The 22,575-nt window shown below is 38.0% G+C and overlaps 1 protein-coding gene across 1 annotated transcript; it reads left to right on the top strand.

The window, feature by feature from the left end:
- The first annotated feature begins 763 nt into the window (after nucleotides 1–763).
- On the top strand, nucleotides 764–20,775 carry bmp16 (bone morphogenetic protein 16). Its single transcript, XM_038306377.1, has 4 exons — nucleotides 764–946; nucleotides 1,663–1,746; nucleotides 15,055–15,422; nucleotides 17,812–20,775. The coding sequence occupies exons 1-4, from the start codon at nucleotides 933–935 to the stop codon at nucleotides 18,879–18,881; spliced, it is 1,536 nt and encodes a 511-aa protein (XP_038162305.1). The 5' UTR covers nucleotides 764–932; the 3' UTR covers nucleotides 18,882–20,775.
- The last annotated feature ends 1,800 nt before the right edge of the window (nucleotides 20,776–22,575 follow it).

Genomic DNA, 22,575 nt, shown 5'->3' with positions numbered 1-22,575 from the left:
TAAAATTCACATGGTTTTCAAGGATTTTCTGCTGTATTTGACACAGTTTTATGAAACGGTTTTGAAAAACAAGGACAACAGTTAAGAGAGCATAAATGTTGCTCCTTTTCTGTCTCTGTGATTGTATATTTCCATAATGAAACTTCAATGACTAATGCTTCTTGTACTGGTCTATACTGGTTTGTGCATAAGGTTTTTTCAAATAAAATAGGTTTATCATTAGATACAGACAACAAGGATCAGAAACCAAAATGTTTGAAGGTCAAAGCAGCACGTCTGAATCATTAATGAGGTCAATGATCTACAAGCAATGTAACAAATTTCTGATTTAATTTTATTATTCTGTGATTATTAAAATTCTTTAAAAACCTTTGAATTTCCTGAGCCTAAGTGTGTCTCTGTGTGCCTGTGTCTCACTGCAGGGGGACAGTCAGTCCATCTGAGGATGAATGAGGTCTTTGGCTGAATTTTGTGTGTGTGTGTGTGTGTGTGTGTGTGTGTTTGTACAAGACTGGACTAGAAGAGGGAGTGGAGGGGAAAAGGAAGGAGGAGCTGAGGGACGTGGGTGAGTGATTCTCCAGATGAGATCTAATATGAGAGACCATGCATCCTAAAGAGACGTTTTCTCATGGGCTTACCTCATGAATACAAATTCATCCCCACCCGCCTGCTCTGCTCGGGAAGGACGGATGCACCTTGCTTATGCCCATCATGAAGAAGAGCAGCAGTCCTGTTTTTTCTTTTTTTTTCTTTTTTTGTAACTTTGATCCAATCAAATCCCTTTACTGTGGTGACTTCATGGCAGCTCTCATGAGTCATCCATTCATACTTCTGTTTAGTAACTGAGTCTCCTCGCTCTGATTGTCACGGGTATTTATAATGACGGAGGGACGGTCTGCGAGCATGCTGGCTGAAAAAGTCAAATATTGCCAATGAAACCCAGCAGGTGAGTTTGTTAAAGGAGGGACACTTGGTGTGTTTGTGTGTGCTGACCCCCAGGGTTATCTTGACCAGTTAGTGTGCAGGTTAAATCAGTGTGTTTTGCTTCATTTTAAAGTGCGTGAGTTGGAAGATTTGTTTGAAAAAGAGTCATTAGGACCCCAATTTAGTTGAAGATTTGACTCTCAACAAAAATAAGACTTAAACTAATTGTAGAGCACAAGGGAAAAAAGTTTGTGGGTGTGTAGAGGTGTGTGTGTGTGTGTTGGCGAGAGAGATAGAAAGAGAGGGAGGAAAGGGGGAGGAGATACAAAAGGAAGGAACAGAGTGGAGAGGAAAGAAATGAGACACAGTGAGGACGTTTAGAAACAAGGGAGTTATTGCTGGTGATACAACTAAAGACACACATACCTCGTTTTTTTTTTTTTTTTTTCCTCTCTTGTCACAATCAGCTACTTTTTAGAAAAGCGCTAGAAGTGCTAGGGAATAACAAAGGGTGGTGGTTACCAGCAAAGATCAGGCAGGTAAAGAGAGAGAAGCCGGTTGATGTTTTTAGAGGTTTGCTTATCTTGCAGTAAGAACAGGATGAGAATCTGAGCGGGGAAAGCAAAACATGGAGCTAGCAGAGATACCTATAGGGACATTAAACACTTAGTCTGCTTGTTCTCAGAGGGGCAGACAGAGACAGAGTAATTAGTCCACTCTGACTTTTTCCGTCCAAAGGAGCGAGAGCACGAGGCAAGGGATCGTAACACTGGAGCTCAAGGATATACCATGGACTCTGCATACATCCCACCACACCTGGACGTGAGTACTCCATCCTTACATTCGCACACATCAATCCGTCATGCAACAGGCCACAGGAACAGCACTGCTGAAACCATTAGCTACTCAGGGGAAAACACACACTCATGCAAACCCTCCCCTCAGCCTCTTTTTTAACTCAATCAAAATCTTATCCTGGTAAGCACCCTATAAGAGAATAAAACATCCATTATGAGTTCAAAGACTCTAACTCGCCACAGCTTCAGCATGCACAGCATGAACTGGCCCTCAGTGTTAACACTCATCAGATTTAATGCAAAAAGCAGAGCTCTCTTTTTTTGTTCTGTGATCCACATTGCTTTAGCTGTCAGACGCATAACGAGAGCAGTCTCTGAGCTTTCAGCGGCTGTGGGTTGGACATGTCAGTGTTTCCACTGATGTTGGTGAAGCGCTGCGCCTCAACAGGTTCCTCCTTTAAACCACAAAGCACTGATGGCGCTGAGTCCTCCAAGCATCCCAGACCAAGGAGATGAGCCACATGAGGATGGAACTTATAAATGTATTTAATTGCATGCAAAGTGTTGTATTATTGTTACCTGTTTAGTCAGGTGGAGTAAGGGATCTCCAGATCCCTCCGGCTGTCAGTTTTGTTTGTCCATTTAAAAATAGTTAGGTGTGCTTGTGCTACTGCCTCTCACTGCTGGGGTTTCTTAAAGACATGCTCCACTTACAGCACATGCATGTATTCAATAAAACCTTATGATTTGAAAACATACATTTTATTTTACGAAAATACTTTGTAGTAACCAACATTCTGCAGTCATTAATTATTCATACCAGGATTAACGGGAAAATCATGTCATATGTGGACCGTTTGCTGTAAGAAATGGCTTTCTCTATCAATACTTAGAGCAGTTAGAATGGCTAGAATTACCAAAATGACAGAATGTATTCTGTGATTATTTTAAAAATTTCCAAAATTACCTCCAACATTTCCAGATCCCGCATTTTCCATGGCAGGTGGAACATACAAAAAAAGATAATAACAAAACAACATTGTCATAATTTATTTAGACTGACTAATATACACTGGGAGTCTTACTCTCTTCCATTTCCTAACAGCTTTAAAGAACTGCAGAAATGCCTCAGAATACTGTAGAAAATACAAAAAATGTTGTACACTGTGCAACTTTGTCACTGTTTTAAGCACTTTTGTACATGACTCTGGAAAGTTTTTTTTTATCTGTTTTCTTAGGTGACAAACGACTTGTATAAATGTTGGTGAAGAACAGAGAAAAATTAGACCCCTTCTTAATGAGAACTGCTCACCATCGGCGTCGCCAGACCCCATTTACTGGGGCACGTGCCCCAGTATAAATGAGCTGTGCCCCAGTATAAATCTCATGAATATTTGCAACAGTGATACATTTTTTTAATGCATCAATTTAGATAATTCCAACGGGAGGAGACGTACACTATATTGCCAAAAGTATTTGCTCACCTGCCTTGACTCACATATGAGCTTAAGTGACATCCCGTTCCTAATCCATAGGGTTCAATATGACGTCGGTCCACCCTTTGCAGCTAGAACAGCTTCAACTCTTCTGGGAAGGCTGTCCACAAGGTTTAGGAGTGTGTTTATGGGAATTTTTGACCATTCTTCCAGAAGCGCATTTGTGAGGTCGCACACTGATGTTGGACGAGAAGGCCTGGCTCTCAGTCTCCGCTCTAATTCATCCCAAAGGTGTTCTATCGGGTTGAGGTCAGGACTCTGTGCAGGCCAGTCAAGTTCATCCACACCAGACTCTGTCATCCATGTCTTTATGGACCTTGCTTTGTGCACTGGTGCACAGTCATGTTGGAAGAGGAAGGGGCCAGCTCCAAACTGTTCCCACAAAGTTGGGAGCATGGAATTGTCCAAAATGTCTTGGTATGCTGAAGCATTCAGAGTTCCTTTCACTGGAACTAAGGGGCCAAGCCCAGCTCTTGAAAAACAACCCCACACCATAATCCCCCCTCCAACAAACTTTACACTTGGCACAATGCAGTCAGACAAGTACCGTTCTCCTGGCAACCGCCAAACCCAGACCCGTCCATCAGATTGCCAGATGGAGAAGCGCGATTCGTCACTCCAGAGAACGCGTCTCCACTGCTCTAGAGTCCAGTGGCGGCGTGCTTTACACCACCGCATCCGACGCTTTGCATTGCACTTGGTGATGTATGGCTTGGATGCAGCTGCTCGACCATGGAAACCCATTCCATGAAGCTCTCTGCGCACTGTTCTTGAGCTAATCTGAAGGCCACATGAAGTTTGGAGGTCTGTAGTGATTGACTCTGCAGAAAGTTGGCGACCTCTTCGCACTATGCGCGTCAGCATCCGCTGACCCCGCTCCGTCAGTTTACGTGGCCTACCACTTCGTGGCTGAGTTGCTGTCGTTCCCAAACACTTCCATTTTCTTATAATACAGCTGACAGTTGACTGTGGAATATTTAGGAGCGAGGAAATTTCACGACTGGATTTGTTGCACAGGTGGCATCCTATCACAGTTCCACGCTGGAATTCACTGAGCTCCTGAGAGCGACCCATTCTTTCACAAATGTTTGTAAAAACAGTCTGCATGCCTAGGTGCTTGAATTTATACACCTGTGGCCATGGAAGTGATTGGAACACCTGATTCCAATAATTTGGATGGGTGAGCAAATACTTTTGGCAATATAGTGTATATTTCTACTCAAATGCGCAGCAAGTGTGTCGTTAACTCCAAATTGAGGATGTATTAGCGCCCCCACGTCAGCGCATGTCACTGCATGAACTGCAGGTAAACTAACGCGCAGCTCTCAACTGTTTTGGATGGGACACTGTGCGGCCGCGACGCATTTTTAGTTCTGGTAACGTTTCTTACCTGTCAATTTTATTATTTTCCCAGTGAAACCACATGATTTATAGGCTACTAACTGAAAATTACTGCATTGGTTTGTAGATGGATATCAGGAAATTCCTCACACGAAGCAGAGACAGGGAAGCAGTAACACAAGATGAGAGAGGGAGGTAAGGTCCCGTGATGAATTAGTGATTTAAGCTAACTAGTTACATTAGCAACGTTATAAGCAATATGATAGATATTTGCATAATAATAAATTTACGTTTTTTAATGTTTGCTGTAGAGAATGAGAATGAAGGTGCTGGAGTAGGAAAGGGAGGATGAGGCGAGACTGACAGGCAAGAGACAGGTGAGAGACAGGAGAGACAGGTGAAGGACAGGAGAGACAGGACCATGAAGGTGATGAGGGAGCAACAACCAGCTTCCACAAACAAGAAGGGGACATTAGTGACTTAGGGGGAAAGCATGATGGTCCTAGACAAGTGAAGTTGTCCCACTATCCCCAGCACAAATTTGGAGTAAAAAAAACGTTAATTTAATTCAAAATGGTTTGAAAGCTTTTCCTGGTTGAAAAGAAAGCCTTGTCATCAAGGATATGCAGTGTGTTTTCAACTTGCTTGATAACACCATGTTCCCCACACTAATGCAGGTCATCTAGACCTCCCTCACAATCACAATTAACAGATGGAGTTGTGAAAGGTCATTCAGTGTGTTGAGAAGGCTCCACACTTGGCCGAGGTGCACAATGGGACAAGATAGGCTCCATCATCTTGCTATTTTATCAGTTGAAAAGGAAGAACTTTCTAAGCTGAGTCACAGTCTAGTGATTGACCGCTTTGCAAAAATGAAAAATAGGAGGTACACTTTAATGCTCAAAAAATAAAAGAAAAACTTAGTTTGGGTTGAGTTAATCTTTCCCCTGAACTAAAACCCTGAAACCTAGGAATTAATGATTACTTCAGAATGTGTATAAGGAAACTTTTTATTTGTCAAAGTTGGTGATGTCTTATTTTTTATAGCTGCAATGTTGAAAATGTTCATGTTTGTTAAAACAAATATGCTCTTACACTCATTAATATCTCAACTGGTAATTTTGGTAGGAATGTATCAGGGTGGGGCAGTGTGCTTGTCTGTATTTATGTATGGAAGGAGGGGCATATGCACTAGGGGGCCAGTGCCCCAGTAAAGCTTTGTGCCTAGCAACGCCCCTGCTGCTCACTGTAACTGACCCCCTCCTGTCTCTGATCACTCAAAGAGACCAAGTCCTTTTATTGCACAGCAGCCCCTCCTAGTGGGTTCATGTCCCATCCCTAGGTAACTATAGCAGCCCATGGTTGCCATAGTTACATCTGGGGCAGGATGTAAATATGAAACATCATTTGGACATGATAAATCACTGCATTTATTTATATATTTTTTCTCTCAATCAAGACTGGTAATGCAGATTCTACTTAAGAAAATATGATCAAGTGAAACACAAATTTAAAAACCAAACCAATCTCAATAAGCCTAATTAAAAAATACTGAATATGTTTTGAAAAAACGCTAACAAACTTCTTTTGTAGTTCTTAACATGTTTATTTTTTCTTTATTGTACTGCTTTTACAGCCTATCCTCTATACTATGGCATTCATTTCAAAGACAGTTATACAAATTGGGGAATGACTCTATTAACCATCTTCCAGGAATAACATAGGAGATGGTTTCATTTTAAATAAATTCAGTCCTTCTGACTATATGTTCAAACCCTGCGCTCATTATGGAAATAGCAAGCTTTGACTTTTCTTCATTCAGTAACATCATCCACAGTGAAGAGTCTTGCTAAAAAATCACCTAAATATGTCAGCTGGTTACCTATGTGAAGCTTTTGCTTCAAATAAATTATAGCATGCCGTTCCCACATATAGAAAATAAAGCTGCTTTGGATAAGTAGAAGTTAAGAAAACATATGCTTGTACATATTTTGGCACATGAGGATGTTTGATCCAGTATTTACTTGACAATTAACTCAGAGACAGAATGAACCCAGTGGCGTGTTCGCAGTACTTATCAAGTTTAGAAAGAATAGGACGGATTCACTGAACAATGAGAGTGGAGGAGAGGGGAGCTGGGACTAAATCAGAGAGAGTGAAAGAAGGAATTCGGGAAAAGAAACACGGGAAGAACAACAGGAAGGGAAAGTTAAGGGACCAGGCGTAACATGAAGACAGCGGCGGTGGATAAATCAGCCGGCTACAGTGACACAACTGCCCCCCCTGCCTTGCAACAGTCTGCCACACTCTTCCGTTAAAAACACCATTCATTTGAGACTTTGGGGGGGGGAAAGAAAAACATTCAAGCAGGCAGAGGAAGGGTAGAAACTGATAGGGTGATGGTGAGGTGATGCAGAAAAGCATAAGAACAGATATTTCAAAAACAGGATGGCAAGAGACAGTAGAAAGGCAGGTAAATATTGAGCAGAAGATATGAGATAAAACAAAAAAAGATGAAGCATGTATAGGGCAATACAAAGTTCAAGGAATGCAAAGAGGAAGGAGGAAGGGGAAAGGGAGCAGAGTTTGACATAAACAGATAAAAAGAGAGGTGGATGTCAGAGGTCAGAGGTTTTAATCAGTGAGTTCAGAAAGATATGGGGTCTTAGCAGCAACAACGCTGACCTGCTGACCCCCTGGGTCACACTACTGTCTGCTTGGGAGGTCAGGCCACATCCTATCCATCTTAAACAAAAACTGGAAAAACACCCTAGTTTGCCTCTAAACTTTCATACATGTCTTTCACCTTATCTATGAACCTTTAATTATTGAGTTCCCACTCTTAACATTTATTTACTTCAAGTTCAGGCTGAGCTCAGACTGGATAGAAGGAAGGGGTTTACATGTAAAACTTCTCTGTTAGGTCTGGATTAATTTTCCAATGTTTGGAACTAAAACTATAGTATACTATAGTATCTTTAGTATAACTTTTATTTACTTTCATTTTCTTCTTCATAATATTGCCACCTCTGTGATCTCTTTATCACATCTCTGTAGCCAAAATATAAATCAATGATTACTATCAAGGGGAGGAAAATATATCTATCTTGAATGGTTCTTTAAATAAAATATTTTACCAAATATTATGTCTAAGTAGTCTTTTGTGATTTTAATAATGCATACAATAATATTGTGATGATGAACGTACTGATAATTCATTTGTTTCAGCTCTAAAGATTATCACACTGAGAATCTCAAAATTATTGTTAAAAATTGAAGCACTTGTTTTAAATTACAAAGGAAATATATATATACAATTATACACCTGCTCCTGCTTAAATAATGAAGCATACTGGTGATCAGAATCACAAAATACTTTAATAATATCTATTTGTTTATTTTTCACCATTTTAGAAAAGATTTGTGCTATTCTGGTGTTTTATTAAGCAAGAAAATGTCTAATAAGCTTGTTTTTGATGGTTAACAAGCCTACAGTGGGAATGCTTGACGAGTTTTCCACGTGTCATTTGCTAACTATACCAAAATAAGACTGAAGATTGGTGCTTGTTTAGACTATGCAATATAACTTTTAGATTTTTTTTTTTTTTTGCTGGAAAAAAATATTTTTAAAACCAATACTTGGTTTCTTCAATATGGCACAAAAGTTCAATAGACTTCTTGGAGCCAGTGGCTTAATAGGTGTGTGGGCAGCAGTCACAGAAATTTCCTTTATACCTAGAACTTCCCTATTAAAAGGGCTTTAAACCAAAAGAACAAAGAGATGCTATTTTTTCCTCTTTTGCAGAGCCTGAAACAGGTTGGACACACCTTGCTGTGTGACAGCCAAACCTTTGTACCTTAGAGTCACTTGGGTGGTTTTGTTGATGAGGAAAGTACAGGAGAGAGAGGTGGTGTTGTTGTCCCTAATCTGCTTTACAAGCTTCCACAGCATAAGAGAGAGGCCATCCTGCTGTGTCTAATCTGTAATTGTCCTTTGCTACGCTGCCTTAGGTGTAACAGCTCAGGGTGGAGCTGCAAGAGTTTAATGGATACCCAGCAACAATCCCACGGTAGGAGGGGATTCATTTTCCCATGCCTGCCCTTTGTATTGTGCACCAATTGAACAACATGCATAACCATATACACACCTTCGCACCTGTGACCTCTTTATTACCTTTACTCTGACAGTGTGGCAAGATTAAGAGTCATTACAGGATCATTATAGGTTTACTCACCTATAAACGTCACTGTTATCCTGCTGCAGTGGCCCTAATCGATTCTCTGTGCCTTATAGAGATGAGATAAAGAGATAGAGGTGAGAAAACTGGAGATATAGGAATACTCATGCAAGAAAGGATATTAAAACAAACCTAAAGTGCTTACACTGATATAAATCTTGGTCTGTCTACACAACTGTGGGCAAATTATGGCTATATATTCTGATCTGATATGTTTATATCATTGCTCATATTCTCTTTCACAAGTTTTTGCCAATTTACAAACCTTAAGGCACCATACCTTTACCTATTCAGGTCAGCAAACCTATTATTATGATGGCTTCTAATTACGCTTAATTGTTAGCACCTCCACCACAAAGAAGCAGGGTGTTCCTCAGGTCATGGCAGAGAGTGACCCCATTTTGGAACTGAGTGGTTCCCACACTAGAGAGTAAAAAGATGATGACTTATGTGATTACTGAAACAGATTTATTATTCTAACTTCTGCTTTTGGCAATTTAGGCAGGTTTTGCTGTTATTCAAGAAATATTCAACACAGTTCTACCTCTGAGGCTTGACTTTGATGGAAGCAAAGCTTCAGGAAGACTGCAGTGATTACATAGAGCATCATTCACATGTATTTGCACACCTGCTTAAGATGACTAAAAATCAGTCGAATTGATAAATTAAACATAAAAAAAACTAACACATTTGGTGAAATTAACTCTCCCATGATTATTGATCTAATTATATATCTGACTTTAGATATGAAGACATGTTTTGAGGTTGCTATTTCCTTAAAGCCCCTGCTAATGTCTGGAAGTCAGCGCAAATCTGCCTTGCTTCAATAACATGTTCTTTTATTTCAGATTTCTTTCTTGTTTTTCCTCCACAGTAAAAAAAAATACTTAAAGATATCATTTTCTAAATGTTTTGATGCAAGATTATAATGAATTAATAAAAGATCATTTATGTTAACCCCTTTGCACAACTTTAGCTGAATATGGGTAAAATTTTATTTTTGGGACATAATTTTGCTTACTTAAAAGGTAATTATCAGAGAATTGAATAAACTATAAAATATATTATTTTTAATATATTTTAATATCTTGTCACAAGAGATGAAAACCTATTGATAAAAAAATGAAAATGAAAAAAAAAATTATAGCTATAAATTCAAAACAGACGTATACCAAAAACCAATCAAACATATATTAAGATATCACACAAATATATGTATATGAATGCCAACAACAAAAAAACATTATAAAAATACTTTATAAAAACAAACCATAATTTAATGTGCAGATTTCCTTTTTTTTTTTTACATACATTTTTCCCTTCTGAATCTTTGTGAAGGCAAATCTGTGTTTTGCATGGTCCAATATGATGTCACAAACCTTCAGAAGAGAATGTACCAGTTTAATAATGGAGAAGATATTAGTCAGCTTTACATTTTTTTAATATATAAGAACTATTTATTTTCTCAGAATATGCTTATTTAAGAGCAACTATGCACAATAACAAACGTACACTATATACATTATTTTAGATGTGAATCCCAGATTGCTCATTCTCTTTGCCTCTTCTAAAAAGTGCTTTAAATCAGTCCTACCTGCCATTATACATGCTGGATCAGATCCTGAAGTTTCAAAAAGGAGGCAGGAGAGCAGAATAAAGCGTAAGCCTCACTGCATGCAGTTAGCCAAGCCTTGTAGCTAAATCAGGTCCTGGAAAAAGACTGTGTGAACTGTCTCAATCTGTATTTGGACTGCTGAGTTTTGGATGTTTGGATGATCAGGTCCAAATAATTTCACCTCCAGTTTGCTTTAACAGACTTAAAGCGTACTGTAGGAAAAAGAAACAGCTTTACTCATCATTAAAGATTTAATATTTATCTTGCACATCTAAAAAATAAATATCAATATATCTCAAAATATTTTAATATCATAATTTAATAGGGTTTTTTATGTCTTAATCATGGTCATTGGGTGGGTGGGGCAGCGTACTAGTGTCCTCTATTGGCCATCTTCACTGTGGGACACAAAAACCCTCTAAATACAAAAAAATAAAATAAAATACAAGGACGTCAGATTAAAAAAAAGAAATTGCCTGTATTTATAATGTACTTTTTCAATTAAGGAGACTTGAGTGCTTTACACTATGTTCAGTCATTCACCCATTCAAGCAGACCCTAATGGGGGTAAGGTACATTGTAGCCACAGCTGCCCTGGGGCTCACTGACAGAAGCAACACTGCCATACACTGGCACCACCAGTCCCTATAACCACCATCAATAGACAATACAGGAGAAGTGCCTTTCCCAAGGACACAATAACACTAAAAGCCGGAGCCAGGGCGTTAACCGACAACCCTCTGGTTTCAGGGCAAACTCCTGCATCCCACGCCACTTTCGCCCCCAGATATAGAAAGCTTTGAATACTTTAAAAGGTTCTACATTAAGACAAACATGGAGATTACTTTTTAGACTTTCATTAATTAGTTAACTACTACTTTTTTCATTACGATTTTACTTTGGACAAGCAGTACACACACACACACACACACACACATACACAGAGTATATATATATATATATATATATATATATATATATATATATATATATATATATATATATACATATACAGATAGATACAACACTACTGCCGTACATGAACAACTCAAACGCTAACCCTTTTATTTTAAGATTATTAAGATCTATTATTTGGCATTTAGGAAATGTCCTCACTCTGAAGCATATACTAAAAGTTATGGAAAGCCACTTACTGCTCTAATACCTTTATTCTCTAGTGATTTAAAAAGAAAGAGGAACAAAATCCAGGTCATGTGTCATTGTGGCAGGTCTTTACAACTTCATAACATGCCACCAGAGTCAACAACCTCTGATTAATGTTAGAAAGCTTTTATGCCTAGCTCTCTGACAACAAACACAGATTATTATATTCCTGTGCGAGGCTTCCTAATTGCTCATGCCGAGGTGTCTGTTAAGATAAATGGGCCTTGCGGGTATGGAGCTTCACCATAAATTGCAAAAGAAAAATAAGACAAGGTAGGCAGGAATGAAAAAGTAACAGCTTTGTATGGATTTGTAGACAGTAAATTTCTTGAACATATGCCACATGAGGGCTGAAGACTAATGAGAAACTAGTGTGTCCAGGAAGTAGAGGGACATGAGCATGATATACAGAGAGCTGGAACACCTTGTAAAGGACTATCGCTTTTGCAGATTTCTTAACCAGTGCTTTATATTATCATGTGATTCATTTGTTTGGGAGGTTTTTGCACTTAACAGAAATGATCCAGAAACAAATGTTTAAGACACCTGGAGTGCCTCGTAAAAATACTCCCACTTTCCAACTCTTATTTTGTCATAGAGAAACCATTAACTTCAGTATTTTTAATTTAGATTTTTTTTATGACATCTTAAACAACATATACATGTGTATTTAACCTATCCTCACCTCTAAATATAACAACTACAGGCCAGGTCTGTTCAGATTTCCTGTTCTAAGAGTACACATCCCATATGTGTTTACTTTAAGTTTATGTTTATTAATTTAGCAGATACTTTTTATTTCAAAGGGACTTACAAAGAAAACACAATTTTACAGTTATCATTAGTATGACAGTAAGTTCTCAAGAGGGATCTCCCCAGTCAGAATTAGTGTTGACAGCAAAGAGAGAGAGAGTGAAGTGAAGAAAAAGTGTGAGAGGGGTACAGAGGTATGGGTAAGAGATGCTCTTTGAAGGGATTTGTTTGTAAAAATTTCCTAAAGATAGAATGGAACACTGCTGTTCTTCACTTGGTAGGTCATTCCACCATCTTGGAACAACCCATGAAAACAGTATGGTTTGTCTTTAGCGTGGTGTAGGCTCTGCTAGACGACAATCCATTGATAACCATAGTGGCCAAGCTGTGACATAAGCATTTGCAAGAGGTTTCAAGTAGACGGTAACTTTGTGCAAATCTCATTTAAGGCCTCAAAAGTTTTGGTAGAAAACATCAGAGAGCATATAAGATCATAAAAGCTAACAATAACATCAGGCAGATCAGAGATAATACTATGGCACAATTGCAAATCTAAGATATGGCAAGCCAGGCAATCATAATGTTAGATACTTGAGGTTTTTGGAGCTACAAAATGCTTGAAAACAAATGATCAAATATTTTGTTGTTTGTTTTGTTTCTTTCAATCTTTAAGGATTCAAAAAAGGAAAAAAATATTAAACTGAACCTAAATTAAAAATGTTTCATGTTAGATTGAAAATGGTCTAAACTAGCACTCTATCAGGTGCAAGAACCCTGAAGAGTTTTAAACAACATTCAGTCTTCACCTATTCATACACTCACACTATCGATGGTCAGCCATATTGTAGCCATAGTTGGGAAAATGGGAAATGGGAAAAAGATGGGAAAGCTGCTTCGTTTGTCTATAGGTTAATACTCACAATAGGTTAAAGATGAGCTTACTGATGCCTCCTTGCATCATGGAGGAAAAGACCAGCTTTGATAGTTCAGTAATCAGATAAAAAGACGTGTGCCTATTGCTGGAGTGGGGTTACAGAGATTCACAGCTCTGGTGAACACATTTCTTGTCGTAATCATTAGTCATACTTTCCAAAAATCTGGCTTTAATGACAGAGTGACAAAAAGAAACAAATTCATGTGAGATTCTGTGCAACCGGTGGTGAAAAATGCCAATTTTAACCCAACAGACAATGGTATGACAAAAAAATTAACAATACATCAGGGGTCTGTAATTGCAGCCACAAGTTGTCTGGCACCATTTATTCGTATCTCTGCTGCTACAGTACGTAGGTATGTGGCAGCAGAGACACAAACAAATGGCTGAATTACCCCCTTAGTTTTAAGTCATGCTTCAATCCTGACATGATTATTTAACTCACATGTGTTGAAACAGAGTTATCTAAAAGGTGCAGGACAACAGGATCTTAATGACTGAAACTGAACAACCATGCTCTAAAGTACATGCATGTTAACACATCTTTGGGGGGTTTTTTCTCAGTAGGGACAAGGTAACTTGTCTGAGATAAATAGAATTAAATACATGAAGAAAAGCAATGTACACAGACAAAAATGTTAATCTCCCTGAAATACAACAACCCTTAAAGTACAGCCAGGACAATGATTTAGAACAAGTTTGTTAGTGTTAGAATAGACAAGTTAAAAAAAGGCAGAGATGGGAAGTAACGAAGTACAAATACTTAATTACTGTACTCAAGTAGATTTTTCTGATATTTTTACTTTACTTTACTACTTATTTTTATGGCGACTTTTTACTTCTACTCCTTACATTTTTACACAAATATCTGTACTTTCTACTCCTTACATTTTAAAATATTGGCTCGTTACTTTAGTTTTGAATCATTTCAATGGAATTACCGTTATTATTTTTCACGTTATCAATACCAAATTCAATCTAATTGGATGGGAATCTACGTTGCATTTGACGCACCACTACAAGATGAATCGACAGATTCGGCGGTATTGATTTGCGGCAAATCATTGCAGCTTGGTGGCAGTGGCATTAGCATAGTAGTATGGACGACGAGATGATTGAAAATGAACACAACGGAAATCTAGTCCTATTGGCAGACATCCATTTAAAATGTAGGCAACGGCATGAAAAAAGTGGTTTCTACTTTAACTTTTATACTTTAAGTAAATTTACAAGCCTGTACTTTGTTACTTTTACTTGAGTAAAGAAGTTTAATCAGTACTTCCACTTTTACCAGAGTATTTTTTAACACAAGTATCTGTACTTTTACTCAAGTACGGAAAGTGAGTACTTTTGCCATCTCTGAAAAAAGGATATAAAAAGCAACTTAGAATGTGATAAAGAAAACTGGAAATAGATGCATATAAAGATTCTAATTCCAATCTCACTAAGCTTGAGCTATTTTATAAAATGGCAACCATTTCAGTCTTGATCTACTAAGCTGATTGAGCAGCAATAATAGCAGAAAAAGGTCATTCTCCAAAGTGTTGACTCAAAAGAAATTAATAAAAATCTATGCCACAATTTTTTTATCAGCAAAAATTGAAAATATAATTCCATTTTGGAATAACACTCTGCACTTGTTTTTTTGAGAATATCCAATGAAATTTGTATAAAATACAACAAGGTTTGTATTTGTAATGTGACAAAATGTACAAAAGCCATAAGAGAATGAATACTATTACAAGACATTGTAAAACAAGTTTCTTAGGCAATTTATTTCCTTCTTATTTAGGTCCACCATGCTCCCCGCTAACCTCCTGCTCCTCATGGTCTTGCTGCTACCTCAAGCCTCATCGGGTCGCCAGAGTGGAGATTCCAATGGGACTGACAATGGCAGGGTGCCCCCTACTCCTTCCTCCCCTTCCTCCACAACAGCACTGCCTGATCCTGGGCTGGCTGAGACCATCCAGTCTCTCCTCCTGAACCGGCTGGGTCTGCAGTCCCAGCCGAACCCCAGGCCTGGGGTGTCAGTGCCACAGTACCTCCTTGATCTTTATCGCTTCCACCAGCAGCAGTACCATCTAGTGGACGACCCATTGTTTAGCTTTCCCAGCCATCACATTCAGAAAGCTAACACTATTCGCAGCTTTCACCACAATGGTAAGCAATGCCTTAACTGTCTTAAACGTGGATTTTCAATTTCAAAATCAGGTGTAACTCCTTTTTACCCAGTTTTTTATCGTGCATGTTTTCCTTAGCCCAGAATTTCTGGTCTAATCTTTGTTTATTGTATAAACTTGAAGTATTAGAAAATTGAAAAAATTATTCCAAGAGGACATTGACAGCTCATTGAAGAGGTCACATAGATACCAAGATAACATCTAGAGCACTGTAATGATAACTTAATTCTGTTAAGGTCAGTTTTAATAGTTCAACAAGAAAAAGACTCGGCCGAAATGGCATCATTGACGAAAATTTTAATTGGGAAACCACTGTGTAAGCAAAGCCAAAATCAGGCAAGCAAAATAAGAAGCTCAAAGACTACTATGGCAGTTGTGTTAGCATCTCAGGTCAGATAGGTTTTTCTGTACGAAACTGTCCATGTAGTTACAATTTTTCTATTGTTGCAAGATAAGGAAAATCAGGCATGTCTTCACCTGGCATGTTTGCTAAAATCATGCAAATTTTCTTCACAGTTATTGTGGACACATCAACCTTAAAACAGGTTTTAGGCTTTTCAGTTGGTGTTCTAGTTTTGACTTTGGTGAATGATATGCACACTCAATTGAAAAGGATGAAAACTTGAGAGTTTTCCATTGCTAACATTATAATCAACAATACAAACAACCACTGTATGTAGAAAGAATGCTTAAAAGGGATTTAAAAAAAGGGAAATAAAACTATGATATAAGTGATATCTAGAAGTGATCAAAAACATCCCATTTTTTAATAAAGAAAAGAGAAAAGTCCTTCATTGTCTATATCCTCCATTCTGCTACTGTCAGAATATCAACCAGCTCCTTTGTTACTTTGTAGTCATTCCAAAAAAGTTTTTGTTTAAAAACAATCAATCAACTGGACTTTTTTTTCCAAGTTTAAAGACGCTTGCCTTCCCATCCAGGAAGCTTTTTTTATTTTATTTAAAATGTTAAAAATAGTGTTGAGTTCGAGGCTTCATAGAGTAGCCCAACAAGAGTCCCTCAAACTCAGCTCTATTTTTGAAAATTTTAATTGAAAAAGCTTCCTGAATGGGAAGCGAAACGTCTTCAAACTTGGAAACAAAGTCCAGTGGGCCGACTTTTTTTGAATACTGGGCAAACTAAATAATCCAGGTGTGTCTGGCCATTCTTGTCATGGTTACTTGAAGAAACAATATTCCTTATCAGTACTAAAAAGAGGACAGTTTGCTTGCATTGCTGGTGATATCAACATTTCCAATGTCACCAAGAACACCTGCAAGCTTCTGAGCTTACGATTTCTTTAAAAGAAGTAACCATGTATGTTGTATGACCCTTGTGGATGGGAAATACCAGTCCTTGTGAACTTGACCCCTGCATGGTCCTTGTATGAACACACTTCATTAAACTTACGGCCTAATTTGTAGGTAGTCTGAGGAGATTTTGCCTGATTTAAATCACTTGTTGGATCAAACACACTTTCCTGCAAGGACTGGAGTTGTCCACTTCATGAATATAGTTAAAAGACCAGTGATGTGAGTCATGACCAGTCCCTAAGCATGAATGTCCTATTTGTTTTTAAAATTATGTTGCTCCAGCACAGCTATTTAAAGTGGTTATATTTCAAAATCTCACAAAGATCTTCTTAGGCCTGCAAAAAGACAAATAAAGGAATATAGAAGCATTTTAAAAAGCTCAAGACGAAAATTATTCAAAGGCTCCAAGTTTTTTTTATTACATATTTAAATGAAAATAATATATTTTTAGGTCTGAGTTTATTATTTTGCAGCCTTACTCTGTGATCCTCTAGTCTAACATATAAAACCAGTGAAATGTTTACAAGGTTATAGGTTTTTATTTTTACTACGGTTGCAGTTTAAAATGCTTAGTAATGCTTATCACGGTACACAGTTAAATTCAAGCGCAGAAATTTCTATTTTCATTATATTTCATAGTCCTTATGTGATACTAATAACCTTTTCTTTGTTTGCTTAGGATAAACATCAGGGAAAATAACTTGCATGCTAACTTTCTTAGGTAATTAGAAGCTTGCATAGTGGATATTCAGTGTTTAATTGCAAGCATTGACTAGTGTTTTTTTTTAACTCAGTTTATGAAAATAAGGGTTTTGTTTACTTCTTAGCTGGTGTCCCAGCAGAACTTGGAAAGGGTTACTGGATGATAACAAAATACCTGTCATTCTTGATGACATCTTATAAAAAGTATTTATCTTTTTTGTTAAAAAGAGTATCTTATGCTGCTGTTGATGAAATTAACACGGCCTATATTTTCATAATGTAATTTATTAGTTTTTTTGTGAGGTAATTACACTAAGTTTATTTCTTCCCTTGTTTTGTTTTTTTTCCTCACAGAGCCCCTTGAAGACAGTATAAAAGCAAACAATCAGACACACGTGCATATCTCCTTCAATATCTCCTCTATACCTCAAGATGAAAAGGTTCTCTCTGCTGAGCTCCGCCTACTTCGCAGTGACCCTGGCTTTCTTGGCTCTGGACCCCACAGATTAAACCTTTACCTCTCTAAACACCATGAAGATCCTGAGCCCACTTTGCTTGAAACAAGGTTACTCACTAATGGCCCCCGTAGCCATAAAGGTGGGGGTTTGTGGGAGGCATTTAGCCTTAATGCAGAGCTCCTGCATAAAGCCCAAGGTGGAACTGGCAGCTTGGGCTTCCTGTTGGAAGTCAAACCTGATAACAGTACCACCTCACCTGATCAGAGTTACTCCTCTGCTGCAGGTGATGATCAGGCAGAGCAGCACAAAGATAGACACCTGAGGGTGTGCAGGTCTGTGGGGCAGGACGATCACACCTGGGCCCAGGAGAGACCCCTCTTGGTGACCTACAGTCATGATGGTCATGGAGAGCCTTTAGTCAAACATGGCAGAAGAACACCTGGTAGTAGCAAGTGGATTAAGTCTAGAAAAGGGTCAAACAAGAAGACCAAAAGAAGCGGGAAAGTCCATAATTGGGACCAAGGCTTGGGAAAGGCCCGGAAAAATGGTAATACTCTGAAGAGCTGGGGGGATGATAAAGGAGGAGTGAGCTGGAATGATCGTGGAAGGGTGAAAAGAAATGGCGGCCCATCTAAACTGAAGCGGCTTTCCAGAGGCAGGTGCCGGCGTCATCCTTTATATGTAGATTTTAGTGATGTGGGCTGGCATAAGTGGATCATTGCGCCCAGTGGCTATGATGCCTTCTTCTGCTTAGGAGAGTGCCGTTACCCTCTGGCTGATCACATGAATGCCTCCAGCCATGCTGTAGTCCAAACCATGGTGAACTCTGTAAATGGAGCAGTTCCTCGGGCCTGCTGCGTCCCAACATCCCTCAGCCCCATTGCCCTGCTCTACCTGGACAATGCTGATAGAGTCGTGCTGAAGAATTACCAAGACATGGTAGTGGAGAGCTGCGGCTGCTGGTAGAAGGGTCTGGAAGGCTTGGACACAGTGACACTGACAGTGGGCCATTAAGGAAGCAAAGAGGAGGTTAAGAGAATCAAATGGATGGAAGACAGCCAGAAAACTGCAAACAGACAGAGACTGAAAGAAAAGTAGCAATTGGAAATGTAAGCAGAGAGGGTGGAGATGATGGGATAGAGCAGCTAACTTATTATTAGAACTAAGAGTTTAGATGGAAAGAAAGAGTTTAAAGTATAAGAAAATTGGAAACAAAGAACATGCGACATGCGGATAACAGATAAGCGGACATATTGATGAAAGAAATAAACTGCCAGGAGTGACTCTATTTATCATTTTGCAATCTTGCAGCAGTTTACATTATTCACTGCCGGTCTACTAGTCCCACTGTGAGAGGCCAATGTTTTAACATCAAATGCTTTGACAACAGGTGCCATTAACAATTGCAAGTCAGAAAATGCAGGTAAAAGGAGGCAGACAAACTTATAAACAGTAGAAGGAGCAGATATGAGGACTAATGAAAAAACAGTGACTTCAGACCTGACTCAGACTCTCTCTCTCTAAAGCCTTTAGACTCAACTCGAACCCAAGATCTTGGACTTAAGACTAAGGAAAAATTCTAATTTAATGTTTTCCTGGGCAAAAATATGAATGTAAATGTTGACCAAACTTAGCCATATGGGTTACCGCAATTTACACATATGACTGTTCACATATTCTTAAATACACGTAAACAGTATGTGCCTGTAAAAGCAGCAGCTTTCAAGTGTGTCAAGATGTTTATTTTATTCTAGTAAAGGAGTTATTTTATTAACCATCATGATTTGCAGTGTGGACTATTAATGCTTCATAAAAAATTATTCCTATTAGCTGTAGGTTCAAAATAATGATCACATGGTTAATTGTCTAAACACTTTTTTAGATGTATATGGACCATTTTAAAACAAGATAAACCTGACTTACGTCTGCTTCTGACAGCTTAATCCTTTACTAGTAAGGTAGCACCTTTGCAAAAACACTAAGTTCTTAAATATAAAAGAGTTTCCTGTTCTCTTCTTTACTCCCCACATTATGTTTACTCTATGTATTGTGATTTTTCTGAGTACCTACTTTTGACTTCACAATAGAGCTTTTTAATGTAGAGTTAACAGATGATATTCTAATATTTTGTGCATCTTATTACTCAAAATATGAAAAGCCTATAACGCTGTGCAACCTAAGATAAAGAAAATAATTTAACTATTTTAGCTGAAGGATTAAGAGACGCTAACTATATCTGTACAAAAAACTTAATCTAAAACCTAAGATCAATACAAGGATTAATGCAGCTGCCATTATAGTACAGATGCTACATTGGTCTCTTGTGAAAAAGAGTTGAGCCAAAAGAAATAGCTCTCCATTTACCGATCATTTTACACTTCTACCCCCACCAATTATGATGAAATCTGGATCATAACCAAAAGAACGAGATCCCAGATAAAAGCGGCTGAAATCATCTTTCTCTGCAGGGTGGCCGGGTTCTCCATTAAAGGGTAAAGGGGTTGGCCATGCATGATAGGGTTAATGTAGGGCTTCTCCTCCACATCAAGAGTTTACTGATGTGGCTCGACATCCTTCTCAGATGCCCCCTGGAAACCCCAGGACATACTGGAGAGACTATGTCTTTCTTCTGGCTCTGGAAAACCTGGGGCTTCTCCCAGCAGAGCTGGAGGACCTGTCTGAGGAGAGGAAAGTCTGAGAATGTCTGCTGAAACTGCTGTCCCAGTGACCCGGGTCCCTGATCATAGGAAGACGATGAATACGAGTAGAAGTACGACTGTATTTCAGAACAAAAGCATTTTCTGTTAGATTTATTCAGGAATTCAGTGTTATTCAGAGTTTTCTTTTAATATAAGTACATATTTATATATTTGTTGAGAAAATATACCTTTTTTATTTTTTTATATTTCACAGCAGTAAATAACAGAAGTTTTTTTTACAAGTTAAAAACTTTACTCTTAATATTCTAAAAATGTTAAATGTTTATGTTTTAAATTAGACATAAAGACGACAGTTTGACGTATGGAAGATCTGGGAAAACTGGACTGCAGTCGTTCAATGTGAGGATGATAATTTCTGCCATTATAGACTTGAGACTTGACATGGACTTGGGTTCAAAGACTTGCGGATCATTTTGGACTTGGGGAAATAAATATTTAATACCATCTATGTTCTCCTGAGATATAATCCCCTGTGTAATATCCAAACAATCATGAAATAGTTCTGCCTGACTTGACCTGAATAACTGACTGTGTTTAAAATATAAATATGGCTAAAATATAAAAGCTAAAATAATGAATGACTGTACCATACAAACAACCACTGCATTGCAAGCTATTTAAACAATATTGTGGAGGAATTCACATGCTATTATTTGAATGTATTACTATCATTATTATTTAAAAACAAAACCATTTTGTAAATTTATTTTGCAAAAATTCATGTAATGGTGATTTTGCATAAGTGAACTCTAAGTTAAAAGACACATTATGTATTTAAAGAAACAGCAGCATTGTGTATTTAATATAGAAATCTTTAAAATGCCTGCACTCTTCAGAGTATCCAGCAAACATGAAAGCCAGCCACATGAAGTACTTAATGGTAGCTTTACATCACAACAAATGTTTGGTATTAAACGTTTAAACATGAAGTTAACTATGTTTGACGCTTCACATGATGTGCAACACATGATAGCAAACATATGTGATATTACCTCCAGAAACTGAACTAACACATCAGTTGAAAGCTCTGTGTGTTCTAGCAGCTGAAATGTGTAACACAGGTGTCTCTGTTATAGTTGTGTTTGCATGTGTATGATGTGAATCTCGGCCTTTAGTGCCTTTTAAAACAGAGGCTTTAAACATGTTGCCTGCTCAGCTTCGTGAGTGTTTTACAGTGATGCTTTTTCCTCTATGAATGGAAACATTTAAGCAAGAGTGTGTAAAATGTTTGCCAATATACCTCTAATAAACGAGACCAAGCAGAACAGCTGTCAAGTGACTTTTCTCTCTTATCAGCCACTGTTTTTTTTCTTTGCAATCTTTTTGTTGGTCAGGGAGTGGTCTGGTAATGTGTTTAGGTGAATAAAAAAAACTGTGGCAGAAAGTGCCAAAGAGAGTTCTAAAGTTTTGCATTAAAATATTGCAGCCCATGGAGCAGCTTCAAATTAATATACTGAAGGAGCTGTGGCTTTTAGAGACGTTTAAAGGTAAGTATGCTAAAGTCTTTCCTGAAGCCATTCCATGATGTTATACAAAAAACAATAAATTACCACATCAGTGCAAAAGGCCAAAGATGAAAAGAGAGACATCAGACTCTCCAATTTAAATGGGAGCTTATATGTATATGTGTATGTATATAGAACATTATTTGCTTATTTTTTTTAGCTAGATTTAGAAAACCAGGAGAAAATGCTTTCTGTCTTTCAGACCTAATAGACTGGCACTCTACCCAGGAATTTTAATTGCAACACACCTCAAAATAAACTCTCATTGCATTTAACTGTAAAATCACAGCCTATCATGTGTTATTTTTATTTTACTGTACATTTTTACCTTATGTGAGATTTAGGTTTGCAATATTTATCTATTCTTAAAAGCTACTCTAAATGGTTGAACCATGGCTATTGTAGTCTTGATGGTACAAACAGCACATACTGTAT

This window comes from Cyprinodon tularosa, unplaced genomic scaffold (genome assembly GCF_016077235.1).
Source record: "Cyprinodon tularosa strain WSP-4 unplaced genomic scaffold, ASM1607723v1 ctg58, whole genome shotgun sequence".
NCBI lineage: Eukaryota > Metazoa > Chordata > Actinopteri > Cyprinodontiformes > Cyprinodontidae > Cyprinodon > Cyprinodon tularosa.
Note: the sequence above shows the minus strand (reverse complement) of the source record. Positions and strands in the feature narration are given on the sequence as shown.

Bases quoted from the DNA above. Each gene is read 5' to 3' on its own strand.
- bmp16 (XM_038306377.1), top strand. The intron at 1,747-15,054 runs GTGAGTACTCCA...CTTCTTATTTAG, and splicing joins ACATCCCACCACACCTGGAC to GTCCACCATGCTCCCCGCTA. The intron at 15,423-17,811 runs GTAAGCAATGCC...TTTTCCTCACAG, and splicing joins TCGCAGCTTTCACCACAATG to AGCCCCTTGAAGACAGTATA.